The sequence below is a fragment of the Cariama cristata genome, unplaced genomic scaffold, assembly GCF_000690535.1.
Source record: "Cariama cristata isolate BGI_N322 unplaced genomic scaffold, ASM69053v1 scaffold31729, whole genome shotgun sequence".
Lineage (NCBI taxonomy): Eukaryota > Metazoa > Chordata > Aves > Cariamiformes > Cariamidae > Cariama > Cariama cristata.
This window is the reverse complement of record NW_009636906.1, coordinates 34753-53111: the sequence shown is the minus strand read 5'-3', so window position 1 is coordinate 53111 and position 18359 is coordinate 34753. Positions and strand designations below refer to the sequence as shown.

General features: G+C 37.0%; 1 protein-coding gene across 2 annotated transcripts; it reads left to right on the top strand.

The window, feature by feature from the left end:
• Positions 1-880: 880 nt before the first annotated feature.
• Positions 881-16876, top strand: LOC104167754 (chromosome unknown open reading frame, human C1orf27). 2 transcript variants are annotated; one of them, XM_009708097.1, is made up of 14 exons: positions 881-979; positions 1413-1544; positions 1929-2024; positions 3164-3270; positions 3987-4023; positions 4146-4286; positions 4919-5014; positions 5553-5618; positions 7440-7568; positions 8258-8348; positions 9990-10175; positions 10306-10323; positions 15374-15466; positions 16707-16774. In XM_009708097.1, the coding sequence occupies exons 1-14, from the start codon at positions 881-883 to the stop codon at positions 16772-16774; spliced, it is 1359 nt and encodes a 452-aa protein (XP_009706399.1). The 2 variants fall into 2 exon arrangements, with proteins under 2 accessions (XP_009706399.1, XP_009706400.1); XM_009708098.1 differs by lacking the exon at positions 10306-10323 and having other exon boundaries at positions 16707-16876.
• Positions 16877-18359: the final 1483 nt, after the last annotated feature.

Below are 18359 nucleotides of genomic sequence, written 5' to 3'. Positions count from 1 at the left end.
GCGAGGGAGCTGTACGGGAGCGACCGCCAGGCTGTGGGCCGGGCTCCGGTGCAGGTGCAGGCGGGTGCTGAGGTGCTTTTGGCCCGGCTGTGTGGGCTGAGGTGAAGTAGGTGACAGGCTTGCTCCTAGCCCCGGTCCAGAGCTTCAGCTCCGCCACCCCTGTGGGGCTTTCTCCAGCAGACACCTTTGCGGAGACTCAGAACGCCCTTTGCTTCCTCACCGTGTGCTCTTTGGCCTCAGCTTTTTCGTAGTGAATGCCTGTGAAAGTCCTCAGTGCACGAAGCCGTTTTCAGGATGGGTCTGTATGGAAGGGAGGGATGTTCGTGGCAGTCCCCGTGTCCTGGGTTCATATGACTGCTGATGGGAGGTGTAAAGATGGCCTTTTGGGTAGTCCCCACATGTTGTACTTTTAATGCCTTAGGAATTGGAACAAAAATGGTGCATGGCATGTTTAAGTACAAGTGTGGAATTTAGCAGGTACCTCAAAAAGGAACGTGACTGGAAAAATGCACACTTTACGTTCTGGCCTCTGATGAAATGTGATGCAGCAAGAAATTGTTGCTTGGAGACATGTTTTTCCTAGCATTTACTTGCATGACTTGCCTTGTCATCTTAGTGGCAGGTAAAGATCGTTTTCTTTCAAATGAGGATCACATACTTCTTCCTCTAGTATAGAGTTCTGGTTTTCATTTGAAAAAATAAAGTTGCAGATTGTAAAGCTACTTAATGAACCTTTATTGACAGATAAAGCGTTAATCTGTTCCAAGATCTTTGTGTGAGACTCTTATTTTCATGTAACCAGTGTAGTATATATACTTTGCCTTTATACATTATTTGTTTTGTAGGCTGAAACTACAATACTTGGTCTTAACCTGCAGCAATGGGTAGAACTTACTTTGTTGAGGAAGCTATTGGGCAGTATCTTTCAGGCCTCAGCACAAAACTAAAGCCTTATGTCACTGGCCTATTAATAGGGCAGGTAAGTGTGTAATATCTGAAGTCTATTCCATTCGTTCAGGGTAATAGGGGAAAACCCCCTTGGCCTTAATCATCTGGGATAAGTCTATTAACAACACATTGAGCCTGTATAATGCAGGAGGGTGATAACATGACCAGAAGGGGCTTCTGTAAAATGTTTGCAGTGTCAGCCAACTACTGAAGTCTTTTAAAGTCGTTCTGTGAAAGATACAACAATAGAAATTAAAAAATTGTAAAGATAAAAATTGTCACTAAACAAGGCTTTAAGACACAGGCAAAAGAAAATTCATGAAGGAATTGTTTTTGTAACAGATTATTGTAGAGTTTAACAATACCTTTGTAAAGCAGCCCTTACAGTTAGTATATTACGCAGTATATTCTCAGACTTGATATCAACCTCATGGTATATTTGCTTATATTGATGTTTTTGAAAGTGTTCCCCGCAAAGAGACTATGTGATTTGGGCTGTTCGAACGCCTCCAAAGGAAGAGCAGAAGGAAGACAGCATCAGTCCTTCAAAACTGGCATCCATTGATGAAGAATGGATAACTACACACGCCAGTCAGGTGGCACAGTAGGAGTTAATGAAGGGGGTGGGAGGAATAGAAAGGAAATAAGATTGACAAAGCCTATCTCATCACTTGTGTAATCTCAAGCTTTTTTCTCAAAGTAAAAGAACCTTCCTAACCGTGCTAGGCACAGATATTTTAAGTCAAAATAACTGGATTGTTTTCAAAGTTTGTGATGAAACAGAGATTTGATAGGACTGAAGCGAGAAAATGTGAGATGTGTTCCTGCGTGTCAGAGGAACCTATAAGTGAAAAACAGTCTTGCTTACTTCATTTCTGCTCTTGATGCACACTTCTCTTATTAGAAATTTTTGATATATCAAGTTGCATGGTTGCAAGATCTCTGATTCCTAGTAATAAATGTTCGTTTTTATTTTTAAGGTTTCTAGAATGCTTCCTGGAGGCTTATTAGTTCTTGGTGTATTTATTATTGCAACTCCAGAACTATCAAAAGATAGTCAAAATGCTCTGCGCAAGGTAAGTAGACTTCCTGGTGGGAAGACAGGAATATCTTTGGGTGTGTAGCTGAGTCATTTTCTATCATTGACGAGTATATATGGTTGTTTTACCATTTTATGTCTAAAAGTGTAAATGTTCTGGTTTGATGTATGATTTTGAGGTTGCAACCTCAGAAATCGCTGCCCTATAGGATTGTACCACAGCTTGTATTTGCTAACTTTCTGTTTCTTGTGATGTTTGTTACTGCAATAGCAAATCTTACTGGATTTACTGAAAGTGGACGTTCTGGCTTAAAGAAAACATCATCAAAGTTTATTTTAAGCTAAGTCTATGTGGCACAATTGTTAGTAATAGTACCATGTTAGCTTTTTTTGTTTGAATGAATTGTTCAGATTAGAGATGTTTACATTGGTGAAAGATCTATAGCTCTGATTCCTTTAAAAGGAATATCTTGTGTAGAACTAGTGGTATTTGACTTAAGTGCGTGGGGTATATTTAAAAACTAATTAGAACGTCCTGCTGTCTGATAGACTTAAAATACATTTTTGTTACAATATTGGGGCATCTAGCGCCACATTTAGTTTCTGTTCTGTAGGTGTAGATTCATTTTATCATTTTGGTAAGGTAAACATGTTAAGTGATTTAAGCGTGAGTAGGTTTTGAAGCCTAAGGTCCAAGATTTGGTTTTGACCGTGCAATACAATTGCATCTCAGGTGTGATTACTGAAACTGGTAGCCAACAAGAAAAGGTGAGCTTTGTCCAGGTGATCAGTGATTGCTGAATGAATTTTTTTTTTTTGAATTAGCGGCTATTTTGCACAGCTGTCTTTCCTGATCCTCAACCGATAGGCATAAAGCTGTAATATTTTTCTAAGGAGAAAAGCATACAAGTTGAATACGTGAATGTGTGTTGCTTTGTTTGGTTTATAAAGAAGCTGAATTAAGATTTCACAAGCAACTTTTGCTTTGGAGTAGTTGCCTATGAATCTTCGTTAAATATTCTTTTAACGTGACATTTTGGTGACATGTAAACTGTATTTCCCATTTATACATAATTATGATATCACGTGGACTTAAACTTTAGTATAATACTTTTTTTCTAGAAATTATAATGCATGTTTTTGTGGAAAAATCCGTACTATTTTTTTCATTTTTAGCTGATCTTCTCAGTGGAAAAGTCCTTGACTAAAAGAAGGCTCTGGAAACCTGCTGAGGAGGAGGTCTCAGACAGAGCAGCTCTTCAAATCTGTTCTGCTACAAAAAAGTATCCTTTATGAGCAGGCTTTATTGATTGTGACTGCTACTCCTCACCTCATTTCTGTAGTTATTTCTGAATAAATGATAAATTGGGAGAAGGAAGTTGGTTGCGTTCAGATAGGCATAGATCCGTTAGTTGAAATCATGAAGTTTTCTGATGAGCCATGAGTAAGATTATTGAGCCTCTTATCCTCTCAAAATTTCCTGTTAGGTTTGTCTGTGTGGTGGCATCAAGTTATGTCTTCCCCAGACAGCTTTGATTTGCATAAATTGAAGAAAACATCTGAAATACTGTCTACTTTCTTGAGCTTACTGCTACCAATGATACTTATGTGGAAGTGAGGAAGTAGCAGGCATGTGGGATCTGTACTAGTGCTGCAGAAGGATGGTGGGTCTGTTGGTAACAAGATAAATCAAGGAGAGAAAGCAAGGGGTTTTTTTAGAGAGGTGAGAGAGATGAGGACAAATTGGTGCATTGGTGGTTCTTCCTGTGAGTACATTTTCATCTTAATATATTTGTAAGAGATGGGACAGCAGCACTATGGTAGTTGGAGTTTACAGTCAAATGTTTTTCCACTTTTTTACACTCATGAAAGGTGAGAACTTTCTTCAGAGCATAAATTAGCTCAACAAAGAAGTTAAGTAAAGGACAAAGTTAATTGTGAATTGTTCTTATTTGCTTTTTTTTGCTTTTCACTGGATCTTTTTCTTTAAGTAGCAAAGAGTAGTTTGCCGAACATATGATGTACAAGATCCAAAGGTAAGCTCATCATCCTGTGTATCGTATACAACTTTTAATGCATGACAAGTAATTTTTTAAAAAAAATAAATCTCTGTTTGAGTTATCCAGTGTTTTGTATAGATGTTTTATTCTGCTCTCAGAGTTCAGCTAAACCAGCAGATTGGAAATATCAGAGTGCTCTGTCTGCTTCCTGGTTAGCTTTGGACTGCACAGTAAATGTTAATATTCACATTCCACTTCTTGCTACTTCACGGAACCATGACTTGGAGAAGAATGCCAAGGTAACTAACTGGCTGCACCAGTTTTGTACTTTGTCTCTACGCTACTTTTTCTGTTGAAAATTAAATGAGAGAGAAAGATTTGGATAGTGTGAGTAGAGAAGTAGGACTAGTAACTGGAGAATGATATTTATTCCTCTTTTAAATATAATTTGAGGTTGCTATGAAGCATTCATAGTATAAAAAATGTGGATAGCTTTTCTTCTGCTGTGTTTAGTGTTGGCAGTTTCCTTTGCTCAATATTATTTAGCAATTGTCATGAGTATTCCAACTGAAGTCTCTTCTGCTTCACCTAGTGAAAGGTTGTGTCCAATTAGAACGTGAGTATGGGGTGCTTTTGATATGAATTGACTTTCAATAGGGTTGCATCCCCCCTCTACAAAGATCAGATCCCTGGTGTAGCACTTCAGTATTTTGAAATGCTTGTTTCTTAATGGATATATTCTGAACATGTTGGTTTTAAGATTTAGCTTTGGAAAAACATATAGACAGGTTTTTGAGAGACTTTAAAACTCTCTTGGAGTAACTGTTGAAACATATGTTTCTATAATTTTCACCATGATACTGTTCAGCTCCTTTAGTGAAATTCTCTTTCCTCTTTCTGATGAGAGTTTGTGTTTTCACTTTTTTTAAAGAATGGCTTAAATCGATGGTCAAAACAGATAGAAGACAGTGTTTTTCTGATCAATGGACAAGTTAAAGATGATGATACAGAACTACTGGAAGGGCAGGTGAGTACCAAACAACAAGGAATTGTACTCTAATAGATGTGTAGTTAGAACCTCCAGTGTGATAAAGGATTCACTGAGATGTCTTCTGTACGATATTTGTTGATCTAATTGGCCTGTTTCAGGTAACTAATAGGCTGCTGGTGTTTCCATTTTCATTGCTGCAGATTGCCTCCTCTTCCTCTGGCAATGCAAACGCAATAATAATGTGTGAAGTCCGAGTAAAAATTTTTCTATATGTTGTATCGTCATTAAAGAACATGAGTAAGGTGTGAATGTAGACGATGAGGTTTCTCAGACCTACGTATGTCCAAATATTTAACAAAGAGTGGAAGCACCTTGTTTGGCTGATGAATTCATCTCTCCTTTTAGCTTTGTAATTATGTTCTCATGGCTGTTTTCTATGTGCCGTTTTTCTGTCTTAAAAGCTGTAAACTGGGGTACATTTTATACCACAGTGAGGAGACTTTGATTTAGGGTGATTTCCCCCCCACCCCACCCCCTGCCCCGTTTCATGACACAAAGAATTTTCTTCCCTCAGAAAAAGTTAAGAGGAAATACTCAGTCCAGTGCTCAGTTTTCTGATGTCAAGGTTCTGACGCAGCTCGTAAGTATTTGTGATTTGCAAAGTATAACATTACTGTTATCTTATAAAATAGAATAAGAAATAAAATAACATTCTGAATTATTGTCTAGAAGTCCAGTTTACTTAATCCTGAGACTTTTTTTTTTCCCCCCCATGGACATTACCTGTGAAACTGATCTTAGACAGATCTGCATATTTCGTGTCTTTAGAAATTCTTGTGGTGTGATAGTCACGTCGTCTAAGAATTGCACAGTGTAGCTGCAAGGAAAATTTGAAAAACTGGTTATAGAAATGAAGTCCTGCAAATGAATTAATTTGATAGAAGGATACCTGTATGTACCTGCATACATTGATTTCAAAAGTTCAGAACCACCTGTACGCTTCAACTTGCCCTGGCTAGCTATGGACATTTCCTTGAATGCTTTCTCAGAAGCTCAGTCACTAGTTCTGGATTAAGGTACAGATCCTGTGAGCTGAATCATAATCTGGAGCTGTTGGGTCTGTGTCAGGAGCTTCGTCTCCCAGAGGTTATGCTGACTTAAGCCCTAAATTAGGCCGCAGTCTAGAGCCTAAAGTCCAGTCTCTGCTCTGGTGAGACCCCCCCTGCAGTACTGCCTTCAGCTCTGGGGCCCCCAACACAAGAAGGACATGGACCTGTTGGAACGAGTCCAGAGGAGGCCACGAAGATGATCCAAGGGCTGTGAGGACAGGCTGAGAGAGTTGGGGTTGTTCAGCCTGGAGAAGAGAAGGCTCCGGGGAGACCTTAGAGCAGCCTTCCAGTACCTAAAGGGGCCGACAAGAAAGCTGGGGAGGGACTTTTTACAGAGGCATGGAGTGATAGGACAAGGGGCAAAGGCTTTAAACTGGACGAGGGAAGATTTAGATGAGATATTAGGAAGAAATTCTTGACAGTGAGGGTGGTGAGGCAGTGTTCAGGGTTGGACGGGGCTTTGAGCAACCTGGTGTGGTGGAAGGTGACCCTGCCCATGGCAGGGCATTGGAATTAAATGACCTTTAAGGTCCCTTCCAACCAAACCATTCTGTGATTCTATGATTCTATGAAATGTGTCCAGTCATTGTTTTCTAGGCTTCTTGCACAGCACAGGCTATCCCGTTTTGTCAGGTAGTTCCCTAAAGTTATGTTTAGCAAAACTTAGAAATGTATAAAATGCCACTTTAAAGACCTGATGAGTATCTCACCTTCTTTGATGTTACGTTGTTCCAATGGTTGATTGCTTCAGGGAAAGGAAAGCTTTTTATTTTGGCGGAAGTAGTTTATGCAGTTCACGTGGAAGTTATGCATCCCCTTGTTTCCAGGTGTTGTCTTAGAGTGCTTCATACAACGCACTCATTGTTTTGGTAATTAGGGCAAATATTTCTAGGCAACAGTTTGATACAGTTCTAAATGTGACCACAGTTATAATTTACTGCTGACTGATGGGATGACTCTCAGGATACCGTAGGTTGTGCTGATTATATAGTAAATATACAGACTTAATTATTTTAAAAAAATAAAAACTAGATTGCAATACTAATATTAGCCACAAGCCACTTGCCTGGAAAGTTTTAGAAGTCTTAATAGATGCAAATACTTAAATCGCAAGGGATGAAACATCTGGAAAAGTAAATACATTTTCCATAAGGGAAAAGGAGAGAGATTTTCAGTCTTAACTAACTAAAAAAAAAAAAAAAAAAAAAAGATTAGAGTTATAAATTATGAGGGAAAACAGGTTATATGTAAACATCTTAAGGTATGCTATTAATTTCCTAGTTCTGATTTTTGTTACTCATTCTGCAAGTGCCTTGGTAACAAGATAAAATTGAAACATGTTTATTTTTCAGTCCCAGAGTTCAAGCCATAGATCAACAGCTACAGTCCAGGTCTGCAGTGGTTCCATAAATCTCAAAGGTGCTGTGAAATGCAGAGCCTACGTACATAACAACAAGCCAAAAGTTAAAGAAGCTGTTCAGGTACTGAAAAGGTTGTTAGTTCATCTGAAAGAGTTTTCTGAAATACATGAAATTTGTCGTACTGGTTTTTCTTTGCCTAAATGATGTGGTCTAAACTGAGGTCAAAATGTTCATCCCCTTGAACGTAGGGATTGTTTCAGAAACCATCTGTGTGTGTATGTGGTGGACTGAGTTCCGTTTTCATTTTTAGCAGGTATGGCTCCTGTTGTTAAGGATATTCTCTCGTGAATCTTTGCACAAATTGTCAAAGTGATTAGGCTTCGAAGGATTTTCTTACAATTAAGAAAAGGTTGCAGACGATAGTTTTGTATATGTAGAGGGAAAATACAGATTTATTTGTTCAGTGATTTCCCCCCCGCCCCCCCCCTTTTTTTTACTGAGTCAATGCCTTGTGATTTTATTTTATTTTTTTTTAAAATGATAATGTCTAGAAGTTGTCAGTTCTTATTCTAACAATACTAAAAATTTTCTCAGCTTTTAATTTTTGTTTTGCTTTTTTTTATTTTAATTTTTTTGATGTTAGCTTCTCTTTATTAGACATTTTAAAATTCTCTTTAGAGTTTTTGTTTTGGGGAAAAAACTGTTCTTTCAACATGAGTTAAACCTATGAGGGACTTCTTTTGTTCTTACTAGTCAAAAGCTTTGCAAATGGCTTTTATATTACGGATGTTTTCACTTTGTCCTTGCAGGCTTTGAAAAGAGACATAATAAACACATTGAGTGATCGGTGTGAAATACTATTTGAAGATCTGATTATAAATGAAGGACCTCACAAAAAAAGTAGGAATTAAAAAAAAATAATAAAATCTTACATTTGCAGTGATTTTTGGTTGTAGAAAATTCTGCTGGTATACTGAACTTCTAGTGTGGTTAGAGCAGAATAAAAAGCAAATGGCACAATTTGTGTTTGGCAACCTTGACTTTTTCTTAAATCTGGAGAATTTTTCTCAGATTCAAATATGTTCTTTGGCATAGCAGCTTTCACATCAAGGTTGTATTCGGTTCTCATGGCCACAAAATGCAATTTCAGCTTCTTTCTCACTAATCGGAAATTTTGTAATTTTTAAAAATTCTGTAATTGATACTTCTGTCACTGAAGTTCTAATGTAACTTGCACATTTTAAAGTTAGTTTTGGGAGTTTTTTTAAAAAAATCCCTGTGTGGTGTTAATAATGAAGTATGCTAAAACTTGGTAGGATTAAAAGAACCAGCTGGACATGACCTTCCATGTTTTTACATCGCCTCTGTTATAAATGCTGGTGCACATGAGCTCTGAAGTTCAATAGTTCACCTCCATTAAATTAAATATGGCATTGTATGTGGTGATCATTATGTGAAGAAGTATCCTGATTTAATTTTTTTTTTTAACTAACTGTACAAATATATCATTTGTGTTGTCTCTGCCCCCTGAAATTATTTCTCTTCATCAAATACTATTTTACAGGCTTTGTGTCTTTTAACCAAGTAGATCTTATTTCAGCACCATAACGAATTGCTGGATTGCGTTAGCTTGCATTTAACAGGGCACCATGCAGTTGCCAGAAGACAATGCAAATTGATCTAATGAAAGTAAAACTTCCTATCATGATTATATTAAAAACTAAGGGGGTATATGCTGAGACCAGATCTCCTAGCTCATGCTGGGTGATTCTTTAAACTTCTTTGAGTCAGTGCAATGATATCAAGTTATCTTCTTCGTTATTGTGTTGGTTTTGTTTGTTTTTTCTTTTTTAAACCAAATATTACTAGTTAATTGAAATATCATTTTGAAGATCTTGTATAAAGGAAAAGCTTTTAAAAGATACTATCTTTGGTAGTGATTTTAGAGAAAAATAGAAAAGAAATGGAAACAAATTGATTGTGTAAGGAAAAACGATTCCTGTTCAGAATTACCATTTACCTTAGGATAACGTGATTCGTTTTGGTGTCAGCCAACTTTATCTAACCTGCATGATTTAAACTTGTTTTCAGTTGCGTGCAGTTTTCAGTTTCCTCTTTAGGTGGCACCCGTACTTCGTGGCTTTAGGTGTGGTGTAGAGCAGACGAATATTTGCAATCCTTTGTGGTGTTGAAATCATGTGGTGTTCTATGTACCCTCTTATCTGGAGTGTTTCCCAGAGTTCTTTTGCTAGTCATTCTAAACATGAAAAAAGGTCGAGTTAACATTTTATGGTCTGTTTTGGAGGTGTCTCGGGTATTTCTGGAGATACTAATGTAGGAACATAAATCAATACAATAGCAGCCAAAACTTTCATAAACCAGTAACAACTGAACAAGCCATCCCTGAAAACAGCATTTTTTATATCAAAACCTTGAGCAGTTCTTTTGCAATAGCTTTATCTTAAGGTCAGAGATTACTGAGGAATGTTATAACTGGCAAGACTTTTATTTGGATGGTATTTTTTCCCGCTTTTCTTTTAGATTTGAAAAGGGAATATCATGTCTTACCTCAGAGACTGTTTGTCCCTGTTGCTGGTTCCAGCGTGATGCTCAGTGATTATAAGTTTCGTGATGAGGCTGCTGGAGAAATTCAGGAACGTTTTGTTGAGATGTTGGATCAATCTGTGCAAGCTGAAGATATCCATATAGCAGAGGAATTTAACACAGGTAAATAAAATATCTGAGAATCAGGATAGTTCATCATCATGGATCACAAAAATGTTGACTAATGATGTAGGCCAGTTTTATCCAGATATGGATATGCTTAAAGTTGGCGTACTGCATATCAAGCTCAAAGGGTTTATATCAAATTCCAGTTTAAATATATTTGTGAAAAATGGTAAGGGTTCTTGCAATTTCTGTTTGGCTTGAACAAATGTCTGTTTCTCCTCTCAAATGTTTTGCTCTTTCACTGCATTATCTGTGCAACCGTGGTTGCAGCTCATGAACTGCGGTAGATACATAAATACATGGTTAAACAAGGTTTGCATGCGTTACTCTGTGCATGAATTAGAGGTGATCCTATATTGGTAAATAAACTGAAAGAAAAACCTGTAAAGCTTTATATTCTGGTTACTTTTTCAGTAGTTCAGCTTTTTTAGAGCTGAATAGTGTGATACTACTTAGAACAGGAAGTTGAGTGCTTTAGTCAAATCTACTGATTTTTTTACTAAATAATTAAGAATACTTTAAAAATGCTATTAGCAAAAAATATATGTAGTGTAATGTGTCTTTCAGGAAATTCTCATGCTAAAACCTGACTTTTTCAAAAATGTAAAGCACCTTTCTTTGTTCTGAGTGTTTTCATTTGTGTGTCAAATACAGTGACCAAAACTGAAGTTTTGTGATTTACCCAAAATTAAAAGAAAATTGAGAGGGCTTTTCATTTTCTACTGAATGTCTTACAAGTCTGTGATCTGATTGTGAGACTGTTACATTCCCTTTAACAGAGATATTTTGCTGTAATCTAGTTATTGACTTCCTGTTTCGGAATATTTCTGGTTTATATTGTTTCCTGTTTGTTTTTTTTTCCCCTCATACGACTGATTTCAATGCAGGAGTCAAATCTGTAGTTGAAATGCGTCCAATAATACTTCCTGTGACCTTATGGAAGAGATTTCTTGTCACGCCTTTTTTCCCCCATCAGTGTGAATATGAGCTGCAGGTTATTAGTTTATAATTTAAATCTTGAAAAAATAACACTAGTTCTCAGATAAGAACTGTGAATACTTTTTGATGTTGGTATTTAGGGACAAAAAATGGGAAATGTGGCCATGAGCTTGCTGTGTAGGGTGAACTGTGATATTCTACTTGACCTACTTGTTTACCTGGAGGGTTTTTTGAGTTTCTTACTTTCAGAGCTAACCATAAATTCTTAGGTCTTTCTAAATTAATCAATTTTCCCCAGGCTTTAACTAGACCTGTTAGCTGCAAATCTGATTCATTATCTTCATAAGTAAAAGATGTACACAGCTGAAGAACCTCAAGAAAAACAGGAAAGCCAATAAAAATCTCTCTTGCATTATAAGAGTAACTTTAATAATCTTAAAGCTAATTATTACTGAGCTTTAAAGAATTGGTATAACTTAGGGACGCAAATTAATATTGTTGTAGCAGTGGAGATAGGTGTGGGAGGGAGAGAGGAGATGATTCAGCTTAGCTTTATTGCTTATGCAAGGATGTATGATCTGGAGGTAGGAAGAAAGCACAATTAGACTAACAGCAATGCCTCACAAAGATTTGGTGCCAGTAGTACACGTAAAATGATGTCCAGGTAGCTCACAAAATGGGTTTGTGTGTTCTTGTAGCTTGCTGGTTATAGAGTTAGGTGTGGGGGATTTGTTTTCTTTTTTTGAAAATTCAGATTAAAGTAAGTGCGTAGCAGAGGAGAGGGGAAAAACATAGAAAGAGGATTTCAGAAAAAAATGAGAGACTGGCCTTGTCCCGGTGAACACCGTAAAGTTTGTCCGTAGCATGGGTTCTGTTAATAGTGATGATAGTAGTAGTGCTATCAGCACAACACTGTTCGATTCTGATAGTTATTGTTATGGCATTATTAACTTGTGGTTTATTAAAATCACAAGATATTTATACACTTTTATTAATACCAAGAAGGCCGTCATAGAAAGTAGAGCTGTTAACTGTGTAAGAAAAGTGTTCTACGTTGTAAGAGAAAACATTAATTTTGCAATTTGATTTTTATTGGTACTTTGGTATGAAGTGTCTAAGTATTGCTGTAAACATATTTTTGTGACATAACGAGAGTTTGGGGTTTCCCTTGGGTAAAGGCTTTTTTAATGCATCATTCCAATTTGAGTAGCATTTGTTGTTTCTCAAAGCATAGTACTATCTTTATTAATAATAGTCAATATTCAATAATGGTGTAAAAATTGGTTTGTAGTGAATTTTGACATCAGCCTTTCTGTTTGTATCACCATTCCTGTGGTCTTAGGCACCAACCTTGAATTAACTGGGAATGCTATCCGTAGTGAAGTTCAGGGGAAGGTTTCCTGAGAAAAAGAATTGTTTAAAATTCAAGAACACGAGTAGGTTTTTGAAATAATTTCTTTTTTTATTGCTCTTTAAAATATGCACTTGAGAAGAAGAGGATCTAATCGGTATAGCCAAAAGATTTATTTTTTAAACAGCTTTTAGTCAAAACATATGAAACAAAGGTATTTTGAGAAGGTCAACTTTATGTGCTTACTTAGTACGGCCTCTGCTGCTGTCTTCTACAGTTTTATTCTCTTGATTTCTTGTACGGCTCTCCAGTGAGATCGCTACTGGGTCATGCTTTAAAATTGTTACATGGAAAATAGAAAGTAAAAATGGACCTATTTATAATTGAAAGATATAAATAGCTCTAACACTGTTGTTTCAAGGTATTTAGTGCTTTAAAACAAGCAATTGAAAACTCTGCATTTATGATTGGCTTTACTAAGTCCCTGCTCCTCCTTGGTGCCGGGGGTGGGGGTGGTGTGTTAAATAGCCTGAGTGGATAAACATAAATAAAACTTCAGTAGTGGTAATCACTTCCCCATCTTTGTTAGTGAATTGAAGAATTTAATGAAGAATTAAGGATTCATATAATTGGTGCTGGAAAGCATCAGCTTTTGAAAACTCTTTGTGTTAGTTATCCTACAGCCACTTCACATGCAAGTCTTCCATAACTTAATGGCATAAATGCCTTTGATAACTAAATAGCTCAAGGGTGTTTCTTTTTTCTTTTTTCCTCTGTGTGTTTGTTTTTTTTTTTAAAAACCCTGAGCAAGCAAGCATTGCTGCCTTGATGTGCACCTTCAAAAGTTACCTTCAGAAAAGTGCAACAGTTCTTAGGAAGGTGCAAAGAAACATAAAGTTAGAGTGCACAAACTATCCTACTTGCTCATCAAAACTAAAGCAGAAGGAAACCTGCTGGATCTAGACTTCAAAGGTGACACAAGAAATGCTGTCAGCTTCTCTAAAAGTGATATGTTATTTTAGGGAATTGAAAACTGTTGTAGTTTGGAAAGAATGTGGTGCTCTTATTGTGCTAATTCAGGTACTTACTTTAAAAGCTGTGTTGCAACAATTAATAATTCCTTTGCTCTAGTTGAAGATTTCTGCTCATGTTTTAGGCCGATGAGGGAGTGTTTTCCTTTGTACAGAAAAAATAATGATGAAACGATGGCCTCGTTGTAGACCAGTGGGCTTCAGAGATATTTGATAATTTCTCTTCAAAAATGCACCCCTTGCATTGACATGTTGTGTCCTTATTTTTATTTTACACACTTGTGCAGCTTGCAGAGAGATCTCAAAACAATGTTTATGCTTAATGTATGCATGTGTTTGTCTGTATATCTGTGTATCTTGATACCCTGTTAAGTTTCATATCGGACAGTTACTAATTGCTCTGCTGTACATACTATACAAAGTCAGTGGGTTCAGGGATAAAAATGGCTAAAGACAGGTCCTAAATGTCTAGTTTGAGGGCTTTTGTGTAACAACAGATCTTGTGCAAGTTTGACTTCAGAAGATTTTGAAGACAGTCATGCACATGACTCATCTTAGATGACAGGAACAACCTTTCTGATCACATATCTAGGTTATACATTTCCCCCATAGCTCATGATATGATAGAGAAAGTACTTTTCCATGAATCATTTTCATATGAATCATACAAGGGATGTGCCTTATTACTCAACTATATAATTTGTAATTTATAGGTGACTGACAACCCTACTCTGGAAATGGGAGATCTGTTTTTATTTAGATCAGTATTCCATGGACTGCTAAAACTTGAGATCTGGTACTGCTGTGGGTTTTTCTTCTTAATCTTCTGAACAAGAACAATCTGTTAGGCTTTTTTTCTTACCTCAGCATGCCCATTTTGTTCTTTCCAAAGACATCCACATCTCACTGCAATAGTACAAACTTTCTCTTACTGTTTACTTGTCCAGAAGATGTCTGCAATAGTTGCTGCTGAATTATAATCAGAACTTTTAACAAGTGATGCCTTAGCAAACTATCCTGGGAACAGGAATGAAAATTGAAAACCTTTGGCCCACCACCATCAAGTTGCCTTATCACTGAACTGCGTAGTCCGAAGCGTGCTGGTTCTCTGTTGTACAAACAAACGAGTTCAGCTAGAGGACTCAAGATTAATCCCCTTCTTTCCCTCCTCCCCTTCTCTAACAAGCTGGATATAGCCAAGTGATTAGGGAAATCCTTGGAAAGGACATAGATACGGGAATCCTATCAGTCTGGAAATAGAGTCAAGCTCTCTGACATCCTGGCTGAGCAGTCTAAGGATTTAATAGTTGTTCCAAAGGGGAAAGTGTCCTCTATGCCTGCTCTGAAAATGTATTTGTAGGAGATCTTTGAAAAGGAATTTCTGTGCTTTGAAAAAAAGCGTTTATGGCTGTTGGGTAGGATAATGATGCTGGACTCACTCTTTTAGTGGCAATGGGTTTTGCATGCGGCCTGAGGTCTGGACAGATGGCTTTGAAGGGAAAAATTTGATCTGGGAAGGTGGTTAATGGTTCATTTTGGTGCCTGCCTCTCAGAGTAGTCAAATTCTCCCCAGGTTATGTAAAGGGGGTTGGATAGGTTACTCTGGAAGCAGGGTGTGGAAAATGAGTTGTGGAAGGGGAACTCCTTCCCAAATGTATTTTTTCTCCTTATTTTCACTCTTCCAGCCATATAGAATAGTTTAGTACTATGCTGTTGCTACTGCACCATTTCTACTGCAATAAACTGTTTTTTGTACCACAGATGTACTTGATAAAGTTGGTATGAAGTTCTTGACCATTTGCAGTAATTCAACTGTAAAACACAACTGTTAGTTTTTCACCTGGTATTTACTTCTTCACTTGATTTCCATGCAGTTGATATTTGTCCGGTTACTGACAACATGGATGACACACAACAGAAACAACTGACAAAAGCAACATTGCTGTTGAAACTTCAACAAAATATGGGTACGTTACTTCCCTGATTTTTTGCTATGGCAATCCAGAAACTATAATGGCCCTTTCAGTACTGTTAGCTTCCACAGCGTTATTAATAAACTGGTGAGATCAATACAATACTTTTGAAAATAACCCCTGATTTCAGTATTGTAGGTGCAGGGTAGTTTCTGGGGAAGAAAGAACCACAGCCTGCTGTTGGAACAAAGCCAGCGTTTGCATTCATTCAGCCTACAAGTCAATACAAAAGGCTCATGTAGCTTTATTTCTTTTGTGGAGAGCCATCGCTTCTGTAATTCTGTACTTCTAAAAAACCGAACACGGTTGAATGGCTTTGTCAAATAGGCATCCATAAATTGGCTAGTGACTCACTAATCTTCTTCCGAAGCTGACAAATACATACAGGCTTGAGTGCTAATTGTCAGCCTCAGTAATTCAGGGAACACCAGCCACAGAACTCTTCTTTCAAATACAATTTCTCCATGACACTCTTTTGTCCTACTCTTATGTATCTGTCTGCACTTAGTACAGTTCTCTTTGCTGTGAGTTTTGACTGTCTATTATATTATTTTCATATATATTAACATAATACAGTTACACTTTAGTCAACAAAACAGTAACTTTTGTTTCCTGTTAGTTCTTAGAAGTAGAATGTGGTAACTGAAAGATTAAAGAGTAGTAGCAGTAGATGTGTTTGCTTTGGATGTAAAAATGTTTTCCCTTGAATGATCACTCAGGTATTTGGGATTTTTTTCTGTGTCGTCTTCTCAACCACATCAGTAACAAGCAAGTTAATCAATAGGAAAATAACTGTTGTGCTACAAAGAGAGTTACAGAGTAGACGTAGTGCCACACAGAAAAGAAAACGCTTAATAGCTTTTGTTTCTTAAAGCTTCAAATTTTTGTTATTTTTCCTACTCTGATTCCTAGAATTAAGCAGTAGCACAGAGTCAGTGAGTGCATTATTTTATAGGCCAGGACCTGGCCAAGGTACTACAGATGTATGCAGACATCAGCTAGATTTCTGGAAGGATCCTGCTCTGATTAGAAATGTCATGTGGAGCTTTTATAATTTAATTATCTGACATCATGGCTTTAGATTTAGGCTTAGCGGTGGTAGATAGTTTTTGGGGTGGCTGTCATTGTTTCTCCTCCTGCTTGTCATTCACCTTGACCTTGCTCTCCACACCCTAGCTGCTGCTGACTGTGCTGCCCTTGCCACTCACTGAATGCATTTCCTTTGTTATTTTAGGTGTGGTAATAGCAGCTGCTGTTGCAGTCTTTGCATCGATCTTCTCTTTCAATTACTTCAGTGATTAAACTCAAGCAACTGGAGCTTCCTGGAAGTATTGGCCAGTTACAAGATGGAAACATCTGGGTTTAATGTATTAGTAATTAAGAATTGTTGCCTAAATATCACCAGTTTGATATGCAATATAAATTATAATGATAGATTCAGTTACCTTGTTCCAGCATGCACTTACTGTATCCTGTGGTTACAGTATCAAGTAGAAGGTGAATCAAATTTACAAGAAACTACCCCTATCGCTCTGTATAAATGTAGCATTTTCCAGAAAGATCCCTTAAACAAATGTAGAACCTTCATTTTCTTCCTACTTGCTGTTTTAATGCAAAATGCTACTACTGGTGTTTTTCAGGCTATTGGTAAGACTAGCATAGTTACCTGATATGACAATTCTTGCTTTAGGGGTTCCTTTGCTAAGAGAAATCTCATCTCGTTTAAGTTAATTGGGGAAAAAATAGATTTAATGAAGCCAGCATTTGACCGTATGCATCGTCTTAGATAATATTGGTTAACTAGTATAATAGGTATACAAATAGTTTCTGGTAGTTTCAAGACTAGACCAATTCAGCCTGTAAATACCTTAGTTCAAGACTTGGAGAACTCAGAAATCAGTAAAATGCATAGAACTTTTGAGATGTGTATATGCTGCCTTTTACTCAGTGACTCGATGAGGATTTCTCTGTCCGGCTCTGATTTAATCATCATTCTCTTGGAATATTAACTATTTCAGCAATAGCTACATCTAGGCAACCCTTGTGTATTATCTTGTAGATACAAGCAAATTGTCAAAATTGTTTGCTAATCAGGATTTTTGGACTGTAAACAGATAGCTTTCCATTATGAGATACTCTCCTGGGTATGTTAGGCGATAACAATATTGCTTACTTGCTATGAGGAGAGTGGAAGGAAGGCAGAGTTCTAGTAATAATAATAAAGATAATTCCTATATGAAATGTGATATTTACCTGGATCTGAACTACAATAGAAAAGAATTCCAGACTTTAGGGCTTTTTAATACCGCTGCAAACTTCTTTTTTGTATAAAGGCACTGGAACGCTAACAAAAAATATAAACACTTTGGTTCTAAAGCATAATCAAGGATGTATTGGGATACTTTTAATAAAAGGCAACTATGAGAAAGGTGTCTTAAATACTATTGCCTCATATGTGTATTCTGTTTTACATTTTTGGAAAAAGAGCTTCTTTTAGTATTCTAACTATATTTTGGAACACAGTGTTGATCTTTTGTGACCAGTATTGCTCAAGTAGGGCCTCTCAGAGGAAAGGGAATATTCTAATGGAGGCACTGTTTTCAGCTGCTACATGTTTTATAGATGCATGTTATTTGGTGCAAATGAGTGGAATCAATAGGCAAGATGGCATTATGCAGAAGCAGTTGATTCCGGAGAAGGTTGAGTGCTGTCCAGAAAATGAGATGAATTTTGTAATGTGCTTCAAAATATAGTTGGTTTTAAAATTGCTCTGCTAAAGTCTCTGTTAGAAGGAGGAGCAGGGGAGTAGTGAGAAGAAGTTTGTCTTATGTCTCTTTTTGTCTCTTCTTTTTTTCTTTTTTCTTTTTTTGGGGGTGGGGTATGCTTT

Coding starts and splice junctions, on each gene's coding strand:
- LOC104167754 (XM_009708097.1), top strand. CDS start 881: ATGGGTAGAACTTACTTTGTTGAGGAAGCTATTGGGCAGTATCTTTCA. Junction 1,545..1,928: donor TAACTACACACGCCAGTCAG/GTGGCACAGTAG, acceptor TTTATTTTTAAG/GTTTCTAGAATGCTTCCTGG. Junction 5,619..7,439: donor TCAAGGTTCTGACGCAGCTC/GTAAGTATTTGT, acceptor TTTATTTTTCAG/TCCCAGAGTTCAAGCCATAG.